At 46.0% G+C, this 10,165-nt stretch overlaps 1 protein-coding gene across 1 annotated transcript in view; it reads right to left on the reverse strand.

Moving 5' to 3' along the window:
* dhx29 (DEAH (Asp-Glu-Ala-His) box polypeptide 29) overlaps window positions 1-9,075 on the reverse strand; it is a 168,677-nt gene extending 159,602 nt beyond the window's left edge. Inside the window, exon 1 of the mRNA XM_070868797.1 lies at window positions 8,809-9,075. Within this exon, the coding sequence (XP_070724898.1) occupies window positions 8,809-8,977 (169 nt within the window). The 5' untranslated portion in view covers window positions 8,978-9,075. The remainder of the gene's footprint in view (window positions 1-8,808) is intronic.
* Window positions 9,076-10,165: the final 1,090 nt, after the last annotated feature.

Here is a 10,165-nt window from a genome sequence, read left to right on the forward strand (position 1 = left end):
GAGATCAAAACTGAACATAATATTCCAGGTGAGGCCTCACCAAGGCCCTGCACAACTGCAGTAAGACCTCCCTGCTCCTATACTCAAATCTCCTAGCTATGAAGGCCATTTGCCTTCTTCCCCACCTGCTGTACCTGCATGCCAACTTTCAATGACTGATGTACCATGACACCCAGGTCTCGTTGCACCTCCACTTTTCCTAATCTGCCACCATTCAGATAATATTCTGCCTTCATGTTTTTGACACCAAAGTGGATAACCTCACATTTATCCACATTATACCGCATCTGCCATGCAGTTGGCCACTCACCTAACCTGTCCAAGTCACCCTGCAGCCTCTTGGCATCCCCCTCACAGCTCACACCACCACCCAGCTTAGTGTCATCTGCAAACTTGGAGATATTACACTCAATTCCTTCATTTAAAATCATTGATGTATATTGTAAATAGCTGGGGTCCCAGCACAGAGCCCTGCTGCACCCCACTAGTCACTGCCTGCCATTCTGAAAAGGACCCGTTTATCCCGACTCTCTGCTTCCTGTCTGCCAACCAGTTCTCTATCCATATCAATACATTACCTCCGTTACCATGTGCTTTAATTTTGCACACCAATCTCTTGCGTGGGACCTTGTCAAAAGCCTTTTGAAAGTCCAAATACATCACATCCACTGGTTCTCCCTTATCCACTCAGAGTTATAACCACAAAAAACTCTAGATTTGTCAAGCATGATTTCCCTTTCATAAATCCATGCTGACTTGGACTGACCCTGTCACAGCTTTCCAAATGCGCTGCTATTACATCTTTAATAATTGATTCCAGCATTTTCCCAACCACCGATGTCAGGCTAACCGGCCTATAATTCAGTTTTCTCTCTCCCTCCTTTTTTAAAAAGTGGGCTTACAATAGCTACCCTACAATCCATAGGAACTGAACCAGAGTCCATGGAATGTTGGAAAATGATCACCAATGCATCTACTATTTCTAGGGCCACTTCCTTAAGTACTCTGAGATGCAGACTATCAGGCCCTGGGGATTTATTTCCCCAACGCAATTTCCTAACTACTAAGGATTTCCTTCAGTTCCTCCTTCTCGCTAGATCCTCGGTCCCCTAGTATTTCCGTAAGATTATTTGTGTCTTCCTTCGTGAAGACAGAAACAAAGTATTTGTTCAATTGGTTTGCCATTTCTTTGCTCCCCATTATAAATTTACCTGATTCTGACTGCAAGGGACCTATGTTTGTCTTCACATATCTATAGAAGCTTTTGCAGTCAGTTTTTATGTTCCCAGCAAGCTTCCTCTCATACTCTATTTTCCCCCTCCTAATTAAATCCTTTGCCCTTCTCTGCTGAATTCTAAATTTCTCCCAGTCCTCAGGTTTGCTGCTTTTTCTGGCCAATTTATATGCCTCTTCCTTGGATTTAACACTATCCTTAATTTCCCTTGTTAGCCATGGTTGAGCCACCTTCCCAGTTTTATTTTTTACTCCAGACAGGGATGTACAATTGTTGAAGTTCATCCATGTGATCTTTAAATGTTTGCCATTGCCTATCCACTGTCAACCCTTTACATATTATTCGCCAGTCTATTCTTGCCAATTCACGTCTCATACCATCGAAGTTACCTTTCCTTAAGTTTAGGACCCTAGTCTCTAAAATGGAGAGTGACACAGTTAATTCAATGAAGAATTCTACCATATTATGGTCACTCTTCCCCAAGGGGCCTCGCACAACAAGATTGCCAATTAGTCCTTTCTCATTACACATCACCCAGTCTAGGATGGCCAGCCCTCTAGTTGGTTCCTCGACATCTTGGTCTAGAAAACCATCCCTAATACACTCCAGGAAATCCTCCTCGACCATATTGCTACCAGTTTGGTAAGCCCAATCTATATGTAGATTAAAGTCGCCCATGATAACTGCTGTACCTTTATTGCATGCATCCCTAATTTCTTGTTTGATGCTGTCCCCAACCTCACTACTACCATTTGGTGGTCTGCACACAACCCTCACTCGCGTTTTCTGTCCTTTGGTATTCCGCAGCTCTACCCATACAAATTCCACATCATCCAAGCTAATGTCCTTCCTTAGTATTGCGTAATCTCCTCTTTAACCAGCAACACTACCCCAACTCCTTTCTGTCTATCCTTCCTGAAATGTTGAATACCCCTGGATGTTGAGTTCCCAGCCTTGGTCACCCTGGAGCCATGTCTCTGTAATCCCAATTATATCATATTCGTTAATATTTGCCTGCGCAGTTAATTCGTCCACCTTATTACAAATACTACTCGCATTGAGGCAGAGCCTCCAAGCTTGTCTTTTTAACACATTTTTGTCCCTTTAGAGTTTTGCTGTAATGTGGCCCTTTTTGATTGTTGCCTTGGGTTTCTCTGCTCTCCACTTTTACTTTTCTTCTTTCTATCTTTTGCTTCTGCCCCCATTCTACTTCCTTCTGTCTCCCTGCATCAATTCCCATCCCCCTGCCATATTAGTTTAACCCCTCCCTAACAGCACTAGCAAACACTCCCCTTCAGACATTGGTTCTGGTCCTGCCCAGGTGCAGCCCGTCCGGTTTGTACTGGTCCCACCTCCCCCAGAATCGGTTCCAATGTTGCAGGAATTTGAATCCCTCCCTGCTGCACCACTCCTCAAGCCACATATTCATCTTAACTATCTTGTTATTTCTACTCTGACTAGAAATAGTCTTTTTCGATCTTACAAAGGCCTTTGACACGGTCAACCGTGAGGGTCTATGGAGCGTCCTCCTCCATTTCAGATGCCCCCAAAAGTTTGTCAACATCCTTCGCCTGCTGCACGATGACATGCAGGCCGTGATCCTTACCAATGGATCCATTACAGACCCGATCCACGTCTGGACCGGGGTCAAATATGGCTGCATTATCGCTCCAACCCTCTTCTCAATCTTCCTCGCCACCATGCTTCACCTCACAATCAACAAGCTCCCTGCTGGAGTGGAACTACAGAACCCATGGGAAGCTGTTTAATCTACGCCGTCTCCAGGCCAGGTCCAAGATCACCCCAACCTCTGTCGTTGAGCTGCAGTATGCGCACAACGCCTGCGTCTGTGCACATTCAGAGGCTGAACTCCAGAATATAGTCAATGTATTCACTGAAGCATATGAAAGCATGGGCCTTACGCTTAACATCCATAAGACAAAGGTCCTCCACCAACCTGTCACCGCCACATAGCACTACCCTCCAGTCATCAAGATGCATGGCGTGGCCATGGACAACGTAGACCATTCCCATATCTCAGAAGCCTCGTCAACAAGGGCAGACATTGATGCGGAGATTCAGCACAGCCTCCAGTGCGCCAGCGCAGCCTTCGGCCGTCTGAGGAAAAGAGTATTTGAAGAACAGGCCCTCAAATCTACCACCAAACTCATGGTCTACAGAGCTCTAGTAATACCCGCCCTCCTGTATGGATCTGAGACATAGACGATGTATAGAAGGCACCTCAAGTCGCTGGAGATATATCACCAACGATGTCTCCGCAAGATCCTGCAAATCCCCTGGGAGGACAGGCGCACCGACATCAGTGTCCTCGACCAGGCTAACATCACCAGTATTGAAGCACTGACTGCACTCGATCAGCTTCGCTGGGCAGGCCACGTAGTACGCATGCCAGATACGAGACTCCCTAAGCAAATGCTTTATGCGGAGCTCCTTCGTGGTAAACAAGCCAAAGGAAGACAGTGGAAACGTTATAAGGACACCCTGAAAGCCTCCCTGGTAAAGTGCGACATCACCACTAACACCTGGGAGACCTTGGCCACAGACTGCCCGAGGTGGAGAAAGTCCATCCGGGAAGACGTTGAGCTCTCCGTGTCTCAAAGCAAAGAGCAAGAAGAGGCCAAGCGCAGGCAGCGGAAGGAGCGCGTGGCAAACCAGCCCCACCCACCCCTTCCCTCGACGAATGTCTGTCCCACCTGTAACAGGGTCTATGGCTCTCGTATCGGATTGTTCAGCCATCAAAGAACTCACTTTCGGAGTGGAAGCAAGTCTTCCTCGATTCCGAGGGACTGCCTATGATGAGCACGTGGCACTGATAGCAATCCTGAGATTACTACTTTTGAGGTCCTGCTTTTTAATTTAACTCCTAGCTCCCTAAATTCAGCTTGTAGGACCTCATCCCGTTGGTACCTATATGCACCACGACAATTGGCTGTTCACCCTCCCCCTCCAAAATGTCCTGCAGCCACTCCGAGACATCCTTAACCCCTGCACCAGGGAGGCAATATACCATCCTGGAGTCTCGACTGCGGCCGCAGAAACGTCTATCTATTCCCCTTACAACAGGAACCCCTACCACTATACCTCTCCCACTCTTTTTCCTATTCTCCTATGCAGCAGAGCCACCCATGGTGCCATGAACTTGGCGGCTGCTGCTGCCTTCCCTTGATGAGTCATCCCCCCCAATAGCACCCAAGGCGGTGTATCTGTTTTGGAGGGGGATGACCGCAGGGGACCCCTGCACTAGCATCCTTCCAATGCACTGACTGATGGTCACCCATTCCCTATCTGCCTGAGTAACCTTTACCTGCAGTGTGCCCAACTCAAACGTGCTATTCACGACATCCTCAGCATCGCGGATGCTCCAGAGTGAATCCATGCACAGCTCCAGTGCCGCAATGCGATCTGTCAGGAGCTGCAGCTGGATACACTTCCTGCACGTGTAGTTGTCAGGGACACTGGGAGCATCCCTGACTTCCCACATAGCACAGGAGGAGCATGAGACAGGTCTGGGCTTTCCTGCCACGACTTAACCCTTAAATTAATTTAATTTGGCAACTATGCCAAAGGTTTCTTACTGATAAGAACGATATTGCATAGTTTTGTAAACATTGCTAACTAAAGGTATACAGACTTTATTCTATTCATTCCTTAAAACTGGCTATTTAATGCTCTTACCCTGTCACCTAAGGAATCTACTAAATTAAGCTCACCAATTTATATCCATCTCAGACACTGATATCAACTTTCAATTTATAAATCAGGACACAGTTACAGTTTAACTACTGTGACACAACTGAACTGCCTTCGTGATGCCTTAATGTTGCAAAGACGTTTACCCAGTTTTCTTTTGGCACTCAGAGCAAATAAACTTCACTCTGTTTATTTCAGACCCAGTAAATAATATATACAGCTTTATCCCACTGCATATTGTGCACAACCGTCACAGCCAAACTGTCTTGCTTTACCGCTGTAACCAAGTATGTGATTTGTGTATGAAGCTGCAGAAACCAAGTAGTCCGTGCTTAGGACAAGATAGATAAACTCTGTGGTAGTTTTACCCAATTTATACTTTCCTCCTCTTCAATCCTTCAAGCAAATCTCCTGTCTTGAGAATTTGCTTTGTTCTGTGACAAAACATATACTTAATCGCTGACTTTCAATGAAACAATAAATTCAGTGTAGCCCATCATAGTCATAGTATCAATAAAGGACATTACCATAATGAAAAAAAAATACAAGATACTTATGCTTACAAACACAAATTTCATCATTGCATAACTTCACCAGTCAATGACACCCAGCTAGTCAGGAGTGTGCCTGCATGCTGACGATTCAAATGTCCCGCTCATTCACAATAACCTAAGAATTAGGAACAGGAGTAGGCCATACGGCCTCTCGAGCCTGCTCCGCCATTCAATAAGATCATGGCTGATCTTCAACCTCAACTTCCCCACCCTATCCACATATCCCTTTATTATTCGAGTCCAAAAATCGATCCATCTCAGCCTTGAATATAACTGAGCATCCACAGCACTTTGTGGTCAAGAAGTCAAAAGATTCACAACCCTCAGAGAAGAATTTCCTCCTCATCTCAGTCTTAAATAGCCGACTCCTTACCCTGAGACACCCCCTAGTTCAAGACTCTCCAGCCAGAAGCTCTCAGCATCTACCCCATCCATCCCCCTCAGAATCGTATATGCTTCAATGAGATCTCCTCATTCTTTTAAACTCAAGAATATAGGCCCAATCTACTCAATCTCTCCTCATAGGACAACCCTCTCATCCCAGGGATCAATCTAGTGAACCTTTGTTGCACTGCCTCCAAGGCATTGACATCCTTCCTTAAATAAGGAGACCAATGCTGCACACAATACTGCAGGTGTGGTCCCACCAAAGCCCTGTACAATTGTAGCAAGACTTCCTTCCTCTTGTCCTCCAACCCGCTTAGCAATAAAGACCAACATGCCATTTGCCTTCCTAATTGCTTGCTGTCATCATCATCATAGGCAGTCCCTCAGAATCGAGCAAGACTTGCTTCCACTCTTAACATGAGTTCTTAGGTGGCTGAACAGTCCAATACAAGAGCCACAGACTGTCACAAGCAGGGCAGATAGTCATTGATGGAAGGGGTGGGTGGGACTGGTTGCCGCCCGCTCTTTCCACTGCCTGCGCTTGTTTTCTGCATCCTCTCGGCGATGAGACTCGAGGTGTTCAGCACCCTCCCCGATGCACTTCCTCCACTACAGGCAGTCTCTGGCCAGGGACTCCCAGGTGTCAGTGGGGATGTTGCACTTTATCAGGGAGACTTTGCGGGTGTCCTTGTAACGTTTCCTCTGCCCACCTTTGGCTCGTTTGCCGTGAAGGAATTCAGAGTAGAGCGCTTGCTTTGGGAGTCTTGTGTCAGGCATGCAAACAATGTAGCCTGCCCAGCGGAGCTGATCAAGTGTGGTCAGTGCTGCTATGCTGGGGATGTTGGCCTGGCCAAAGACATACTTGCTGTACCTGCATGCTAACTCTGTTTCTTGAACTAGAACATCCACACTCTGAACACCAACATTTAATAGTTTTTCTCCATTTAAAAATATTCTGTTTTTCTATTCTTCGTACCAAAGTGAATGACCTCACATTATACTCCATCTGCCACTTAACCTGTCTATATCACTTTGAAGGCTCTTTGCATCCTCCTAACATCTTACTTTCCCACCTAGCTTTGTATAGTCAACAAACTTGGATACCTTAGATTCAGTCCAGTTATCTAAGTCATTAATATAGATTGTAAATAGCTGAGGCCCAAGCAAGCACTGATCCTCACTAGTTATAGGCTGCCAATCTAACAATAACCCATTTATCTCTACTGTTAATCAATCCTTAATATCTATGCTAATACCTTACCCCCCAACCCCATAAGCTGTTATCTTTTGTTTTACAACCTTTTATGTGGCACCTTATTGAATGCCTTTCGGAAATCCAAATATACTACTTCCACTGGCTCACCTTTATCTACCTTGCTAGTTACATCCTCAAGAAACTCCAATATGTCAAACACAATTTCCCTTTCATTAAACCATGTTGACTGTCTAATCATATACTCACAACAACTCAGATAATGAAGCAGCCCATGCCAGCCTACAGCAGAAAGTAGATGATAGCCAGGCTTAGAAAGCAACATTCAGACCACATTGTTTCTCTTTGACTAGAAAAAGTCTAACCATCTCCCCTGATCTTCAAAGGCACTACCATCACAGTCCCCCATCATTCTCTTGGGGCCACTGAGCAGTGGCTTATAGGGCTCACCACAGCACTATGGCAACAAGATTAGAGTCTGGGTACTCAGACAAATGATTCACTTCCTGACCCCTCAAATTCTTACCACCATCTACAATCAATTCAAAAATATGACAGTCAAAAATGAAACCGAATACTCATCACTCGCCTGCTTCAATGCAGTCACAACAACTCCCACGAAATTTAACATGATCCAGGACAAGGCAGTTTGCTTGATTCGTGCCTGTTACCAGGCTCAATATCCACTGCCGGTGTACTGTGGCTTTAGTCGGCAGCAACTCACCAAGGTTGCTTCAACATGCCTCCTATTCCTGCCACCACTCCCTTCATAAACATAGAAACATAGACATAGAAAATAGGTGCATGAGTAGGCCATTCAGCCCTTTGAGCCTGCACCACCATTCAATGAGTTCATGGCTGAACATGCAACTTCAGTACCCCATTCCTGCTTTCTTACCATACCCCTTGATCCCCCTAGTAGTAAGGACTTCATCTAACTCCTTTTTGAATATATTTAGTGAATTGGCCTCAACAACTTTCTGTGGTAGAGAATTCCACAGGTTCACCACACTCTGGGTGAAGAAGTTTCTCCTGATCTCAGTCCTAAATGGCTTACCCCTTATCCTTAGGCTGTGACTTCTGGTTCTGGAATTCCCCAACATTGGGAACATTCTTCCAGCATCTAACCTGTCTAAACCCATCAGACTTTAAACATTTCTATGAGATCCCCTCTCATTCTGCTGAACTTCAGTGAATACAAGCCTAGTTGATCCAGTCTTTCTTGATATGTCAGTCCCACCATCCCGGGAATCAGTCTGGTGAACCTTCGCTGCACTCCCTCAATAGCAAGAATGTCCTTCCTCAAGTTAGGAGACCAAAACTGTGCACAATACTCCATGGTGATGTTGTCCGGTGACAGAGGCACACCCCATTAGATATATGTGGCCTTTTTTCATAGTCACTGGATTAACATCCTGGAATCCTCCAGCCAGCACAAACACCCCCCAGTCACTACAGGCGGTCAAGGAGATGGCCCGCCACACAACTTCTCAATCGAGGCGTCTCTGCCAGCGTCGCCCACATCCCACTAACAAAGTAAAAATCTCCCCACCGGGTTTGGTCAGGGATTCTGTCCCCTGGAGAGCGCGCCGATATGCTGGAACCTGCGAACCGAGGCTACAACGGCCTGTAATATTAACGCGTTCATTCAAGAAACTACCGACAATTAAAGCACCGCCCGCCCGCACTGACACGCTCCAGTACACCACCTGCTTTGGCTTTATTCTCCTTCGTGCCCGGTTTGGCTGCGGTTGGCCGCAGGCTCTGATTTTTCCCATCAGTCGCAAGCTGGGCTCCATCTGGGCGCTGAAGTCGGGCCGCCAGCACAGCTGTCGTCGCCGCCGCAGCCTCGGCTCGCTTCTTCTTCTTCCCCCCCATCAGTCTCGAGCAGTTCCCTGCAGTTACTTGCAGCCGCACGCGCGCTTCATGAAACGCACAAACAGGCAGCGAAGCACTCCACGCGTTAAACCGCTGCACGCATGCTCCGACACCGGGGTTATAGGTCAATCTGCAGGAAATGACGCTCCAATGATGGCGTGTGAAGCAAGGCTTGCATTTATATAGCGCCTTTCACAACCACCAGACGTCTCAAAGTACTTCATAGCCAATTTTGGAGTGTAGTCACTGTTGTAATATGGGAAACGCTGCAGCCAATTTGCACACACCACGCTCCCACAAACAGCAATGTGGTAATGACCAAATAAACTGTTTTTTAGATGTTGATTGAGGGATAAATATTGGCTAGGACACCAGGGATAACTCCCCTTGCTCTTCTTCAAAATTGTGTCTACCTGAGAGAGCAGATGGGGCCTCAGTTAGTCTCATCCAAAAGACAGCACCTCCAACAGTGTAGCACTCCTTCAGCACTACATTGCAATATCAGCCTAGATTTATGTATTCAAGTTGCTGGAGTGGGACTTGAACCCACAACTTTCTGACTCAGAGGCAAGTGTGCTACCCACTGAGCCACAGCTGACACTGTAAACCTGAATCTGAGCACTGGGAAGGAAAGTGGTAAACATAAGGGGGATTCCCCGGAAGTGCCGGCCTAATTGGCCAATGTGCAATACGTACATTGGCACAGAAATTCCGACGTCCTGGTTTCATACAAAGTTTCTATGGAAGGCATCGAAAAAGCCGGCTTTCAACACGCAATGAGCATCCGCTGAAAACTGGCTTTTCCGATCTGTCAAGCTGATGATCCGCAGATCGGGAACGTGGATGTTTGTACCTGGAAGTTCAGGCTATTTACCCATACCTTGCACGACAAATGTCCTCAAAACTCTTGCGCTTGAAAAAGCAGGCGCATAGCCTACTTTTACAGGTGTAAGAGTTTAAATACATAGAAAATACATGATTAAAATAAAAATTTAAAAAACACATTTATGTTAAAACCCTGCCCACTCAGATAATGTTATTTTAAACCCCAACCTTAACTTTTTTGTTAAAATCAGGAATTTTCTTTAAGAAACGTGTAACATTTTTTATTTCATTTAGTTTATTGTGTGAGGTGTTTTTTAAAATGTTTTATGTAGTGTTTGTACGTTTTGGGCTTTTTCTCATTCA

This window comes from Pristiophorus japonicus, chromosome 2 (assembly GCF_044704955.1).
Source record: "Pristiophorus japonicus isolate sPriJap1 chromosome 2, sPriJap1.hap1, whole genome shotgun sequence".
Lineage (NCBI taxonomy): Eukaryota > Metazoa > Chordata > Chondrichthyes > Pristiophoridae > Pristiophorus > Pristiophorus japonicus.